Genomic DNA, 15,830 nt, shown 5'->3' on the forward strand with positions numbered 1-15,830 from the left:
CAAGAAAGACCCTGTTTACTAGATGGATGTTATCTTACCTGCTTAGTAAAAGATACAGCTCTCGATTAATGTTGCACCGTACCGTTACTTTGTGGCAAACCGTGATTGTAAAATTCGTTGACCTCCACGCTAAGGCGCCCGCAGACGAAAACAACCTTCAACCTAAAGCACGCTTTCTTATAAAGAGAACCGCTGTACACCATTGGCCAGTCTGCGGACTAAAAAAAAAGTTGGCAGGTTTTCCTTTTCTCTGGAACTCTGACAGTGTTTCAGTCATGAGATTACAAAGCTTGTGGAAGGAATACTCAGTGGTCTACAGTTCGCTTTTAAGCGCCCCTGACTCGTTTTAGTGGAGTGGGAGCAGGTGCCCGAAAAAAGAGCCCTTTAACTTGTTACTAAGTTCGATAGTGAAATCCCTCGCCTCCGTTTCGCAATTTCAGGAACCTTATTTTCGCCGCAATTACTTTTTTCCAGCAAAACGTTTTTATTCATCTGGCTGTCCCTGAATAAAAAAGAAAGAAGGTGCGGGCTGCACTTTAATGTGCTCTGATAAAGAGGCTTGTTTACTTGTGGACCACGACTGAAACACTGTGGAAATAAACCAATAAAAAGCGTCGTTTTGGTAAGTATATTACCCTTTGGCGTAATGTAGTACTAGCTATTTAAACGAAATTATTTTATACCATGTTACTGTTACGCTGACCGAAATTAATGAAAAATATTAACGACGATAGCCACAATAAGCCTGGTACAGTTCTGATTCCAGAAACTTGCTGTGGTTTTTTCAGTGTTCACCTTGGCTGTTATTTTTCCTTGCGCAGCAAAACTGATTCAATGTGATGTACATTACAAAAATGTAACTACAGATTATAGCCTCAATATTAAGCGCCCTCTTCTGCGCTAAAAGTAATGGACATCAAGTATATCGAAGCGTCTTCATACGTTACCAATGAAATTTCTAGACAAGTAAAAACCTCAATTTAAAAGTTACATTGTCTTAGTTACTCCTTGATCATATAGGAACAGCTTCACTCTGCTTGAATAAACTTACAAGTCCGAGGTCAGATTGACTATTATCAATAACCTATGACATAAAAGTATCCTTTCTCAGTGTTTGCCTGTGGCGTCGATCAAACTATTTTTAATGACAAGGCAATAAGAAATGAGCTGTCCTTTAACAGCGGGGTTGGTTTATCTGACATTAATGCCATTAATGTCAGATAAACCATTAATGTCAGATTACCATTAATACCATTAATGATTGTTTTTCGTGAGACATGGCCTGTAAATATTTCGAAATTAATTTTGCCTCCTGCAATAGCCGACATTCTTACCCCCAACCGCTATGTTTCGGGCTGCAAAGGCAAAAATATACACACAGACACCCCTGTGTTTTGTTTGTTTGTTTAGGTGCAGTAAAATGTGTAACAATTCGGTGTGTGCACTATACATAAACGTCATTGAGATTTAAAATGCTTAGGAATTAAAGTCATTACTTTCACGAAATGAATGCGTGCACCGATAAAATAACCGTTAGAACAGGTCTCCTTACTTTTTATAGGTTAATTCATCTATACAAAATATCTGTAAGATAGCCCACGGTAATTGCAATCTGGATGTCTAAACTGTGCAACTGTTGCAACCTTTCGGGATGCAGTACACATGAACAGAATTGAAACACGTGTTTTACTGGCGATCTTTCATGATAATGAGCAAGCAGTACATTATTCCATACTTGCACTAGCAAGGGAAAGTGAAAGACATATTTTGAGCAAATCAGTCAAGCCTTCTACCGGGACGAAGCACGTTATTTTAACGGACTACTTTTAGGCCTGCTCTGTAAGGCTGGTGTGTAACATGCCGATTAAACATTGTTCTGTGCGAGCCCGGACAGGAGTAGGTTTGAGATGGTATTAGATCCGGTGCGGTTGTCCCCGCTACCTCCCTAAGAGGATCAAACGCAGGAAGAGGCTCGCCGTCAGACCGCTGTAAAAGTAACTGGGATAAAGTGAAGTCTGCGGTTTGTGAGCGAGAAGCGGTAAATAAAGCCACGTCTCGCTGGCTGCCAAGACGCCAAGAAACAAGTGGAGCCGGGAGGAAAAACGGGTCATTCAGAAAGGGTCGTTCAGACTTATAATTCATCCGCAGAGAGGGGTTGGGTTAACAGCGGGTGACCATGGTCATGGTTTAAACCCTGCGTTCACGACCCCAGGGTTGACTCGGGCAAGATCAGAAGTTGCTTAACGTCGAACTGACAGTAAAGTCGCGGTTGCTGTGCTGTTCGGCTCTTCCCCTCTGTAGACAGAACAAGAGTCGTCCTTCGCAGCGTCTTTTTTTTGCTGGGCTCTCTCATTTTGCCACGTAGTCCTCACAGAGGTGAAAACGACAGTTTTGGAAGGAAAGGGCAACCAAGAGACTTTCCTCTGGAGACAACGTTTGGATGATTGGGTGTAGAGGCGCGCAGTTCTAGCCCTGCGCTGTGCGTTCCTCGAGCGGTGCTTCGGGTAGGACTGCCGCCACGCTGACGTCATTCATTCAACCATTTACACGTTTAATAATTTTTTACTTTCGGACCTGAAAATTCTGCTTGCGTTTTCTATGGCTGCAGCAGTTGAAAAAGAGCCGCGAGCGGTAGAGGCAGGTTATGACTGACAGGGCAATCATGCTGGATTTCTGTTGGAAGCCCCCGAACCAGTAACCGCCAAAAACGCTGGAAAAAGCTGACAGCAATTTGCACACTAAGTCGAACAATCTACGGCCTTTTTGAATACGAGTCCAAGTGCCTTCCAGTGCTTGCATTTGAACTCCTGACAAAAATGTAAATACTTGATATTACACCCCCCTAACCCCGGGAGTTCTGGGATTTCAGACAGACAGGAGAGTGCCAGCACAATGCCTCTGTTCCACACAGATACACAGCTCCTTGAATGCTGTAGAATTATGTGTATTGTGTACTCAGAGTTTATGTTGTAGGCCATGTATTCTATATCTCTAGGACTGTCAGCCTAATGTAAATGACCAGTTGCTTTTTTTAATCTCTGAATACTCAGGTCATTTGGAAGCTGTCAATGCTAAGAATGCAAGACATCCATGCACCTTGGACTCCTATGATGCTAATGTTGGTGGGGCCTGATATATTATATTACATTATGGTCATTTAGCAGGCCTTTTTATCCAGATCGACTTACATAGGTTACAATTTTTCATGTTATCCATTTTACAAAGCTGCATATTCTGAGTTAAGTAGCTTGCCCAATTGTACAGGAATGGTGCCCCAGTAGGGAAGTGAACCAGCAACCTTTTGGTTATAAGTCCCGCTCCTTACCACTAAGCTACACAGCCACATGTGCTATATATCTGCATGTATTTGCAAATCTAAAGAGTTTCACATTAACATTTCTGAGATTTCAGCGCTTGGGGAAAACAGTGTCCCACAGCCAATTGTCATCATCTGACTAACATGGTGACATTTGTGAAACCAACACTCTTACCTAGAGTGAATTACATACAAAGATTGCAATTTTATCCATTTATAAAGCCAGATGTTTACTGAGGCATTTATGGGTTAAGTATCTTGTCCAAGGGTACAGCAGCAGTGCCCCAGCAGGGAATCGAACCAGCAGCCTTTTGGTTATGAGCGCTGCTCCTTACCACTGTGCTACACTGCCGCCTGCTGTATACTTGTAACAATGAATAATGTACGAGAACGTGCAATCTGGCTCGCAGTCTGCTTTACGACTGAGTGAGAATTAGCCAGCCTTTGCAACAAGGGGAAAAAATGCTTATTTTTCAGTGGAGCGAAAGGCTTTGAATGTCATTCTGATTACGTCCTGCGGCATGAAATGTCTTTTCTTTAATTTCTGCCTTTTATATTTCGTAAGACTTTAAAGGAAACCTGACGCTGGCATTCCCAGCCCTGGTCTGTAAGGCGATTAAAAGCAGGGGAACAGAGCAGTTTTGTTTTTCCCGGTCATACAAAAATCCCCAGGACCCACTTCCCACAGGCACCATGGCCACACCCTCAAGGCTTGAAAACTGGTGCCTGCCCCTGGTGTGGACGATTGTCCTGGCCGCCACGGACGGAATGCGCTCGGTCTCCCAGAAACGTAAGTAAGAAAACCTGTACCATTGTGCTAATCGCTGCATCCCGCTGACCGTTACTATTGCTGACCACTCTGCCCTGCTAACTGTTACAACCATTACCCGGAACTCCCTTGCTTTGCTAATTGTACCACCATTTGATTTCACAGTGTGTTAGTGGCCGTCTGGTGATATTGTGTTTGCTGAATTCTCTCTTGCTGTGGTTAATGGTCTGTGTAAGTCTCTTAAAGGTGGTAATGAGATGCTTCTGGTTGTGGCCTGCTGTCCGGCTTTGCCAGGGTTGAGCGTAGACTAGGTAACACTGTCCCTTGCTTAGCGGGGTGAAGCCAATACAAACAGCTCTGCTAGTGAGTAGTGGAGGATAAAAGTGAGCCAGGAAACATGAGGGGCACACTATGCCAGCACACACGCACGCACAGACACACACACATAATCACACACAGACACGCACATACACACACACATACAGACACATAAATGCATGCACACACAGACATACACACAGACGCACACAGACATAGACACACATACACACAGACACGCACACACGCAAACATACATGCACATACTGTACATACATACATACATAAACACACACTCACACACTCACACACACACACACACACACACACACACACACACACACGCCCCACCTGTGATGTGGCCCTGACGCACTTCCCTCTCTGACCCGTCCTTCTCTTCCCTCTGCACAGAGTCCCACTCCTTCTGCATGTTCCAGGAGAAGAAGTACAAAGTGGGGGAGAGATGGCACCCATACCTGGAGCCCTATGGATACGTGTACTGCATCAACTGCCTGTGCTCCGAGGTGGGCGGCACGCCTGGGGATGAGCGGGAGTTTGGAGCCTTGGCATGCTGCTCAGGGCTCTGGACTCACTCTCCCTCTCTTTCTTTCTCTCTCTTTGTCATTTTTCCACATACCCTTTTGGAGACATTATCCACCCGTATAATAAAATTAAGAAGTTGATAGGCCACTGGTTTTTAAGCCAAGACCATATGTATGAATAGCTAAAATGCTGTGTTCAAAGCAGATTGTGTCTCTCCAGTGGATTAACTCTGACTCAAACCATGTCTCTCTAGTGGATTAGCCCTGACTCAGATCATGTCCCTCCAGTGGAACAGTGACTCTGAGTGACAGAGGTGCCAGGCCTGATCTTGTTCTCTGTCTCATTGGTAGAGTGGCAGTGTGCTGTGTACCCGTGTGAAGTGCCCTCCTCTACCCTGTGCCAGCCCAGTGCCTGTCCCGCAACAGTGCTGCCACAAGTGCCCAGGTAAGGCCCCACGGGACCCCTCTCTCTAGGTGCCCTACCTTAGGTCCCGAGGTATGCCCCGCTCAGCTTTCCTTGTCTCTCCCTGAGAACACCATCATAGTTTGCCAGGTAAGATGCACACCCCTCTCTGTGAGCGCCCCATCTTTGACATCCCCCCCCCGGCCCTCTCACTCTCTGGGTGCCCCATTGTATACGTTTGGTCTGCTCCATCTCTCAGGACAAGCGCCGCAAGCGCTCCTCTGGTAATTCGGCAACTGACTGACTGTCACGTATGAGTGGTTTGTCTCGGAGTTGCTCTGTTTGGCTTTCAGAGCAAGCTGCATCTCACATGTAATTCAGCTAGGTTCCCCTGGGAAAATGTGCTATCCTTTCCGTATATGCATTTCAAATGCAACTGACAAAAACTACAGATAGGTTAGGGTTTCTGTTTTGTGTTACATTAATCTGAAAAGCAACTTGTTCCTTCAGTTCTAAAACCACAAACTGTTTATCAATGTCCGCACACACATGTAAAACAGTTCCAGTCAAATCTCAGGCATATTTTGGCAAGCTGTTTTGGTTCTTTCAAACTCAACTTCAACAACATCACTCAGTTTATGGCGGGAAAGGCCCAGGGCAGCCTACAGACACGGAGGTGAAAAATACTGACTTGCTTGCTGAGGGATATTGTAGTTGCTGAAGGCCACACATGCCAGAGAGCGACATGTCTGAGGGAGAGGCGTGCTGCTTTTCCCTCTGCTGTGATGACTAACAGCATAGTCTGCTTAGTTCTTCTCTCCCATGAGCCAGGCGGTGTTTCTTCAGAGTGAGCTGTTTCTCTTAAAGTGTCCCTGGCGCTGTGAACAGGCTGAAATGAAAGCAATTTTGAGCCAAGCGGTACTTTTAATCTTACTTGTCATATTGCTGCCAAGATTGCCAAACAGAACCTTTTTTCTCAGTTTAAGCTATTAACACTTTTATTTCAATCTCCAGTTCAGAGAAAACCCTCTTTTAGTTTTCATGTGAAATGGGCTGGTTTTATCAGGAGAATACATGGACAGCACAGGAATGCTTTGAGTTTATGTGGCTGACGAAAGGGAGGTTCTCTGCCAAATTCAGTGCCTGTGCAGGAGCACACTTTTAATACTGTTATTAATCAGCTAATAAGACTTTTTTTTACAATCAACTTTACAATTAATGTAAAGGTTTTCAGTCATTGCTCAATGCAGGTACCTTGCAAGTTGTATGAGGTTCTGTGGTACTGTTGACATGGGACATTGGACAGTGACAGTGTTTTTGCACTGTTTCCTTAGAGGCGTCTCCTCCCCCAATGGTGGTCCGCGTGGGGGGCAAGCCATGTGACTACAATGGTGTGCAGTACCAGCACGGGGAGGTGTTTGTGGCTGAAGGACTCTTTCCCAACCGCCAGGCCAACCAGTGTGCCCAGTGTAGCTGCTCTGTGAGTGACTAGTTTACTGCTCTGTGAGTGATTGAGATTATACTCTGTGGGTGATTGAGATTATGCACTGTGAGTAATTGAGGTTATGTTCCGTGAGTGACTGAGATTATGCTCTGTGAGTGACTGAGATTATGCTCTGCGGGTGACTGAGATTATGCTCTGTGAGTGATTGAGATTATGCCCTGTGAGTGACTGAGATTATGCTCTGTGAGTGACTGAGATTATGCTCTGTGAGTGATCAGTTTGCTCTGTGAGTGATTGGTGTGAATGTTCTATGAGAGCAGATATCTGAGGCCATCTCATCTGCCCTCTCCCAACAGTGAGCATGACCGTATGGATATTAACAACTTTTAAAGAGGCTTTTGGCTTTTCTGTTGTTACTTTTGCTCAGCAGACGCTCTTACAGTATCCAAAGCAACTTCAGTCGCTGTTGCCAGTGAACTATGTGCTCATTTTCATTGTAACTTTAACTAGTAGCACAACTGGATTTCTGGCTAAAACATAGACATGAGTTATGTAGTGTTCTCTGGTGTGGTGAATATGTGTCACAGTGGGTGCCATGTTGGACTTTGTGTTTCAGGAGGGGAACGTCTACTGCAGGTTGCGTACCTGTCCCAAGCTCACCTGCGCTTTTCCTGTCTCTGTCCCAGAGTCCTGCTGTCGGGTTTGTAAAGGTATACAGTTTTTGCAATGACATCTGATCAAATGACATTATATCAATTTCTCCTTGACAAGCCAGGGACCCAGAAGTTATCGCAATGTCATTAATTTATGATGGGACTGATTGTGCATGGCATATGAATGTGTCGAATGAGTCCTTATAATATAAGTGGAAATGACAGAAGTGCATAAAAGTATGCATTCCATTTATTTTATGTTAAATTGCCTCCCAGTATTTAAAGCACTGAGGAAGTAAGCATGTTTTCAAAAGCAAACTTGAGAATAACTTACATGTCTAACATCTAACTACCATGTCACTTAAACAAGCAATTTGAGTTGAACACTGCTGTGTGTGGGTTATCTGTGAATCTTAATTTAAGTGAGAGATTACCTGGAGACATACATGCATCATTAATTCAGACTCTGTATCTGTTAGTGCAAAACTTAGTAGAAGACAAAGTTTGTACATCTTTAATCTTGTATGCATGTGTATGCATGGGTACACTTGACATGTGTGTATATCTGTATGTTTGTCTGTGTGCATGCATGTATGTGTGTGTGTGTGTGTGTGCATGTATACACTTGTGTGTGTGTGTGTGTGAGTATACTGTATGTGTGTGTGTTTGTGTTGTTGAGGATCAGGTGATGGAGACACTTCATGGGACCCAGCAGAAGGCGAGATCTCTCGGCAACCCGCTAACAGAGAGGCGGTATGTATTGCATTGGACACACACACGTGCACACATACACACATAAAGTACAAGTCATAAGTTTGGACACACCTTCTCGTAGAAGGTTTTTTCTTTATTTTTACTATTTCTACATTTTGTAATAATTGTAAAGAAATCAAATCTATGAAATGCCACAAATGGAACTATGCAGTGAATAAAAAATTGTTAAACAAATCAAAACGATCTTATATTTTAGATTCTTCAAAGTAGCCTTAAAATATTTTGGAAAGAAATTCATACATAAGCATCAACTTCCCTATTTATATGCGTCTAAAAAGCAAATTTCAAGCATTCAAGCATAAGACTTTGGATGGAAATGTCTTCGAAGGTGTGTTTGTCATTATCCTAATCAAGTGTGTCCAAACTTTTGACTGGTACTGAGCAATGCATGCATGCACACGCACACACGCACATACACTGCACACACGGGTACACACACACACTCACACACACTCACACACCAACACATGCACAGAAACACATGTGTACATAATCTGTGTAATAAAGGACTGCATAACACTCACACTCAGAAAGAATGGGACCTTTCTAGGGTCTGAAAATGGGATCTGAAAAAATGTAAATGATATATTATATTGTTCATGGTGGGTTTTCATTACTTTAGGTCACAATAGGTCACTGTTTTGTTACTTACCGAGAGCTGTTTTGAAAATGAACTGAATTTATTTGTACTGTAGGTATGTAGTGGCTCTGTTGTTTCATCCACCAGCACCATGGATAACTGTCTTGCTTGTATAAAGCAGTCAATTTCTTTGATCCGCTAAGCTTTACTGCAGGGCAAGAGCTCCTGGCAAACGCGTCCAGTCTGTCTGTCTCCAGCATTGTGTTTTTAATCATTACGGTCCAAAGTTCACATTTGCTATGAGTTATTGGGAACATATTTCACCTCTCTGCATTTTTTTACACCCGTCTGGGTATTGGTACGTTGTTGAGTTAATGTATTCAGCCTCACGGTTGCGGTGTCGCTTGCAAACAGTCACGAATCAAAGATGGCCCCCCTGACCTTTATTTACGATGGTAATGAGATGTGTGATGCTTGACTTGGGGGGAGGGTGTTGCTGCAATCAGTTCTTCTTCGTTTGAGAAATATGTAAGCGGGGAGAAAAACAAGCTGACTGCTTCCAGATACTAAATGCAAATGAGACCTGGATAACAGACAGCTTTCAGTGGAGCTGTTTTGAGTCAGGCTATAGACATTTCCTTGCGACTTGTCTGTTTTTTTGTAGAATCATCCAGTAAAAATGAATTTTAATACATAACATGACTGAAGTCTGAGGTCCGTGTTGGCTTAGCGTGTTTAAACTCCCAGTTGTCTCAGCGTGCCTCCCTGCCCAACCCAACTGTGGAAGTGCTCGTAATGATGGGAGATCATCACCATTGAAAAGATGAGTTATTTTTTTTTTTTAACCAAACCATACAAAACATCATTTCGGCTTTGACTTCTGCAGTATGTACAAAACCAGTAGCATTCAGAGGGTACAGAACTTTTCACATTGGGGAGGTGATTTTGAAAAAGAATTGCGCTCAACTGAACTATGCCATAATCACCGTGGAACATGACTTCCTGTCTGTAATGTTTCTCTAAATGTATTAGCTGGTGCCATGAAACTATTCTGTTCTAGACACTGGCTCAGTTTTGCTGTGGACAATGTGTTTATCCCCAAATATAAATATACATTGTCAGTGCTATGTATTCACTTTGACACTCATAACCAGCATGTTCAGTGTGAGTGAAGTTCTGTTTCTCAGAGACACTTGTACTTAAAGCGGTCTTCTGTTTCTGAGTTCTTCCTATCAGTGTGTTCAGTATGAGCAACATCCTATTTTCAGAGATACTCGTACCAATGTGTTCAATACGCGTGATCTGTTGTGTTTCAGTGGCACTCGTACCAATGTGTTCAATACGCGTGATCTGTTGTGTTTCAGTGGCACTCGTACCAGCGCGTTCAGTACGCGTGATCTGTTGTGTTTCAGTGGCACTCGTACCAGCGCGTTCAGTACGCGTGATCTGTTGTGTTTCAGTGGCACTCGTACCAATGTGTTCAGTACGCGTGATCTGTTGTGTTTCAGTGGCACTCGTACCAGCGCGTTCAGTATGTGTGATCTGTTGTGTTTCAGCGGCACTCGTACCAGCGCGTTCAGTATGTGTGATCTGTTGTGTTTCAGCGGCACTCGTACCAGCGCGTTCAGTACGCGTGATCTGTTGTGTTTCAGTGGCACTCGTACCAATGTGTTCAGTACGCGTGATCTGTTGTGTTTCAGAGGCACTCGTACCAGCGCGTTCAGTACGAGCTCTTGCCGCCACGCTCCCTGTCCGGCCTGCCCCGCCTGCCCAGCTTCCGGTCCCACCGCGGCCCGCCGAATGAACCACCCCAGAGCGCGGGCACCACCGTGCAGATCCTCATCGACAGCCAGAGCCAGCATGGCAGAGGTCAGCCCGGCTCTCCGTCCGGCGGGTTCAGGAGCGCCAGACGCCTCTGCGGCTACATCACATTACAGCACATGCCCTTAGCAGATGCTCTAGCCCAGAGGGACTCACAGAGCTTACAGTTGAACATGTTATCCATTACTGTGTAAATATTAACACAGCTGGAGGTGGAATTGCTTTAACTAATGGCTAGATACAAGTTTGGTTTTACAATTTTTTTATTACTTTTTTAATATTATTTTTCTATTTCAAAAATCTGTATTGTAATGTTTGGTTTAATTATTTTTAATGATTTTGGATCTGTTTTTTATATTTCACATTTCTTTTTTTAACTCTTTAGCTGTCCCTCTGTTTTTGTGAAGCACTTTGTGCTGTGTGCTTGAAAAGTGCTTTATAAACAAGTATATTCACAGAGGCAATTGAGGCAGGTTAAGTACCTTGCCCAGTGGCACGGCATTTGGCTTCCAAGCACTGCTCCTTGCTCCTACACCATACTGGGGCTACACACTTGTTATGTGCTGTCTCTCTCCTCTCCAAGTGTGCGTGTCCAATGGGAAGACATACTCACATGGCGAGTCCTGGCACCCCGTCCTGCGCTCCTTCGGGGTCATGGAGTGCGTCCTCTGCACCTGCAACGTGACACGGCAGGAGTGCCGCAAGATCCACTGCCCGGACTTGTACCCCTGCAAGCACCCGCACAAGATCAATGGCAAGTGCTGCAAGGTTTGTCCAGGTACATTGCTCTTTGCGCGTCTGCAAGCACACACATACACACACTCATGCTGCCAAGCACCTGAGATACTTTCCCATACACATACACACATACACACACACAAGTACATACTCATACCATCTCGTGCCTGGGTTACACCACCCTTACCCCATCCCCCAACCCTACATGCATACACATGCACACTCACACTGTTGTGCACCTGGGATACACCCCCCTCCAACCATACACACACACACACACGCGCGTGCGCGCACACACACACGAACAGTCACTCTACTTTTAGGGTCCCAGTTCTCCAGCCGCACGCCGAAGCTGTTTTATTCCCACGAATACGAACATGATCCAGTAATCTTCCTGGATCATGCACATACGCGATCCCACTCAGACATCCAGGGCCAACTACTTGCCATTTGTCCGTTTAATCCGACGGCTCCAACGGAGGCTTCAGGTTTATTAATACGACATGTCCCCTGATGATTAGATAAGCCACAGTGGCACAAATTCTCTCCCACCCCTTTTTTCCCCCCCAAGGCAGCGCTTAGTGGAACTGAGCTCAGGGCATTTTTGGACATCTCTCAAAAGAAATGCATTGGGGCTTTCCATATGCTTCTTTTTAAAAAGTAGTAGACTAGTAAAGTAAGATGCAAATCAAGCATTATTGGGAACCAGCGGGGTGTCTGCCGTTTGCCGTGTTCCAGCTACTGCAGGGTCTCGGTGCTGGGGGGTTGGGGGTGGAGTCTGGAGCCAGGCCGACAGGCGGGACCCGGGCTGCATTACTGTGGCCCCTCCGCGGTTCACAAACAGCCAATAAAGCCTCGTACCATCACGCTTCGCTGCCCGGGCAGAGATTACAAATGGCTGCAATGAAATGAGATACGCTGGAAAGTATGACAATCACGCACGTATTCTGTCTGCTTGTGGAGCTCGGCTGGCGCGTGCTACTGGACCAAACGGGTGATTTGCCCTTTGGCTGGACGCTGCTTTCCAAAATCTCATTTAAATAAAAAAAGCTGGTTAAACGTGCTTTCCTCTACTATTCTGGCCCCTGAGGTTAAAACCATGTCAAATGTTAGAACGAATTCTTGCCTGTGGTGTGTTCCGCTTTTGTGAGGCTAGTTTTTACGTTTTGAATTTCTGACTAGTGGACAGTTGAAAGGACAAGGACCCCTGTGAATGTCAATCATTGTCATTGAAAGGGACAGCTACTGTCCAGTTGAGGTAGAGGTCTTCAGTTCTAAAAAGCAAAAGTGCTCATATGTATTTGTTCTGGCCATGGACTGAACCAGGTGATTTCAGTAATTCATTCTCCTTCTGGCTAGAAAACCCAAGTAATTGGAACTAATACTGGGAGTACTTCTACTTTATACAGCCAGACGTTTTTGGCTGTGCTCTCTACTGATGATCACTCAGCATGTGCTGTAGCTGCAACTATGAGCTTCATAACCTTCATCATCTGAGGTTTGGAAATGTTAGAAACGTCTCCATCAATGCAGCAGTAAAACCGATCTGTGCTAACATGCCTTATGTATCATCATTGTTTTCATCAATTTTAATATAGCCTTTTGTAACATGTTCCCTACCACTGCATTGATGCCTCTTGGCAAGGTTTCCCTTGGAAAAGAGGTATTAATCTGAATGGAAACTTCCTGCAAAAACAAAGAATAAATTAACAGAAATGAAAATGATCTGGGAAGGGGTGGGGGGGAGAGTCCTGTGTCCCTGGTGTCAGTTGGCCCGTGTCCCGGCAGAGGAGGAGCTAGCTCTGGATGGCCAGGACAGCAAGGAGTACTTCTGTGGAGAAGAGACCCTGCCTGTGTTCGAGGCCTTGGAGTCTGCTGAGGGAGCCAGCATCAGGACCATTGCTATGGAGATGGAGACCCCCGCCGAGGCCGAGCTACACATCTGGACTATTGTAAAAGGTAAGCTCAGAGAGAATGAAAACCTCTGAATTACCCCAGCGAAAATGCACACCCCTGAACTGAATCAGAGATGATGAGGACTTCTGAATTACCTACACAAAGCCCTGAATTTAATCAGAAATAATGAAAAATCAGCATTAAACAGAAATTATGAAAAACCCTTATCTGAACTAGAAATATCGAAGATATTAGTTAGATCAGTGATAATGATGACACCAGAATTATGAAGCAAAAATTAAAACCCTTAAATTAAATCAGACAAGATGAAAAACCCTGAATTAGATCAAAGACCATAACACCAGAATTATGACAAGATAATGAAAACCCCCTGAAATAGACCTGAGGTAATGAAAAAACCCCAAATCAGATCAGAGATAAGGCAGACACCTGAAGGGAAGTGTCTGCCTACCAGACCATTGATATGGGAACCATTGATATAGTGCCTGATTGATCCCATATAGCCAAAAGGAGCACCATCATTAATTGTCTGAAGAAATGAATTGGCCGGTTTATGACAATCCAATCAAAATGGCATCTGCCGGTAAACATGGCTGACACAAACAAGGCCATACATGTTCCGCAGTGATTTTTCCAGTGCATAAATTTCCCCAGCGGTGTTCACAAGCGCTTGGCTCGCACTTGCTGCCGTGCGGATGTACCTTCACGCCAATTTTATGCATAACTTGCTCGGTGCCCTCGTGACATGCAGCTGCTGAAACACAATATGGAGGTGCAAATAAATTAGCCTCCATGAGTCATAAAAAAACAGAGAGAGAGAGTGGAGACGGTGATCGGTTTCGTGCCGCCGCGTGACAGATTTATATCGGGAGCCGCCTCGTCTTTTTTCCCCCTCTGCGGAATTCCTCGCCTGTCTCAGAGTGGTCTTGGCATCGTGGCTACGCAAGATTCCCACCGGTGAGATGGTCTTCACGGCCCTCTGCTCTCTGAGCCAAATGCAGGAATGGGACAGGGTGTGAACTCTCACACGCCATGACTCTGAGACCATGGAGCTAACCTTCCCAGCGACTCGGAGGCTGTGGGTGGGTATTTGGATGGGAAGGCTGATGTGAATCACTTTTTGAAACAAAGTACCGGCAAAATGGAGTGGTTTTTTATGAATAATGAAAGGCGCTTATGTTTGTTCTCCATTGTGTGATTGCTTCAGTATTCATGAGTGTTCATCATGAAACAGTAGGAGTGTGAATGCTCATTCTTAGAGGAACATGTGTTCTGTTTCTCCTTTAGTACAAGTAATGTTCACAGCCTTGTGGTCAGGGATGATGTGTGTCTCCTCAACCATTTTCCCCCAGGTCTACTGCGAAATTTCCACATTGAGAAGATCCCCGTGAAGGATTTCCACAAACGCAGCGACTTCAAACCACTGACACGGACAACGCAGAGTATGTGTGCCTGACTGCTCTGTCACCATGCGATGCATTGGCTGATCATTTACTGAGCACTTTTCACATGTAGTGGGTTGGCTGACCATTTATAATGTCCCTAAGCAGTGTGTCAGCTGATCATTTATACTGTCCCTGTGCGGTGCATTGGCTGTTTATACTGTTTCCAAGCAGTGTGTTACATTACCGTTTATACTACCCCTCTGTAGTTCATTCACTGACACAAGAACAGTTGTTGATGTTATTTTGTCGATGTTGACCACCACACCCCCTGCCCCCGGTTTCTGGCTGCATCACATCGCAATCTGAAGAAACCAAAATGTGGGTGTGGCCTCTGTCGGCAGGTCGCTGGAAGATCTTCCGTGAAGGAGAGACCCAGGTTAGCCAGATGTGCACCAACCGGACCTGCCGGACCGAGCTGCAGGACCTGGTGCGGGTCCTTTTCCTGGACAAGCCGGAGAAGAGCCACTGCTAAGGGAGCGGAGCCAAGGAACCAGGAGGATGGGGGTGGGCGGGGTGGGGCAGGTGCTTTTTTTTTAAATCATCCCTTCTGGTACTGCGGCCTAAGACCACACCTGGGCAGAAGGGAAAGATCCTTGGTTACATGCGGGGGGAGGTGAAAACCATGACTGTGGTGGTAACGTAACTCTGATTGACACGATGGAAGGGGCTCTTGGTCGCCCCGCCCGCCAAGGAGCGCACCCTCAGTACTAACACAGTAGCAACGGCTTTGAGAAGCGTCCTCTTTCACCTGCTGTCTGTTCACTCTCTGCACTTTAGATGAGTCCTTCTGTTCCTGAATGCGCACCCATGAGCCACCTCTCTGTCACGGTTTTAGCTGCTGCTCCTTTTATCTCTCTCAGGCTAGAGTTATGGAATCTTGGAACCCCCAAATCTGCTATGCTTTGTAAAAAATTTTTAAATAAGCTAATAAGCTGTGTACTAACCTTAGTGACCACGCTGTACCAATACACGGCAGGAGGACCCTTGGCACACCACAGCCTGGAGGAGAGAAACTTGAGGTCATATGGTGAGGGGTGGGGGGGTGGAGTTACCCTTTTTTGGAACATCTTGAACATTTTGTCTTTCATCTGCCAATTGCTTGGAGCATGT

At 45.2% G+C, this 15,830-nt stretch overlaps 1 protein-coding gene across 3 annotated transcripts; it reads left to right on the forward strand.

Moving 5' to 3' along the window:
- The first annotated feature begins 240 nt into the window (after positions 1-240).
- Positions 241-15,194, forward strand: LOC118791349 (chordin-like protein 1). Of its 3 annotated transcripts, none has more exons than XM_036548672.1 (12): positions 241-622; positions 3,882-4,106; positions 4,815-4,927; positions 5,297-5,390; positions 6,683-6,828; positions 7,409-7,502; positions 8,125-8,198; positions 10,500-10,668; positions 11,204-11,398; positions 13,147-13,317; positions 14,628-14,717; positions 15,062-15,194. In XM_036548672.1, exons 2-12 carry the CDS (start codon positions 4,010-4,012, stop codon positions 15,190-15,192), a joined length of 1,374 nt encoding a protein of 457 aa, XP_036404565.1. In that variant the 5' UTR covers positions 241-622; positions 3,882-4,009; the 3' UTR covers positions 15,193-15,194. The 3 variants fall into 3 exon arrangements, with proteins under 3 accessions (XP_036404565.1, XP_036404564.1, XP_036404566.1); XM_036548671.1 differs by having other exon boundaries at positions 4,005-4,106; XM_036548673.1 differs by having other exon boundaries at positions 4,005-4,106; positions 8,131-8,198.
- The last annotated feature ends 636 nt before the right edge of the window (positions 15,195-15,830 follow it).

The sequence above is a fragment of the Megalops cyprinoides genome, chromosome 16 (genome assembly GCF_013368585.1).
Source record: "Megalops cyprinoides isolate fMegCyp1 chromosome 16, fMegCyp1.pri, whole genome shotgun sequence".
Taxonomy (NCBI): Eukaryota; Metazoa; Chordata; class Actinopteri; order Elopiformes; family Megalopidae; genus Megalops; species Megalops cyprinoides.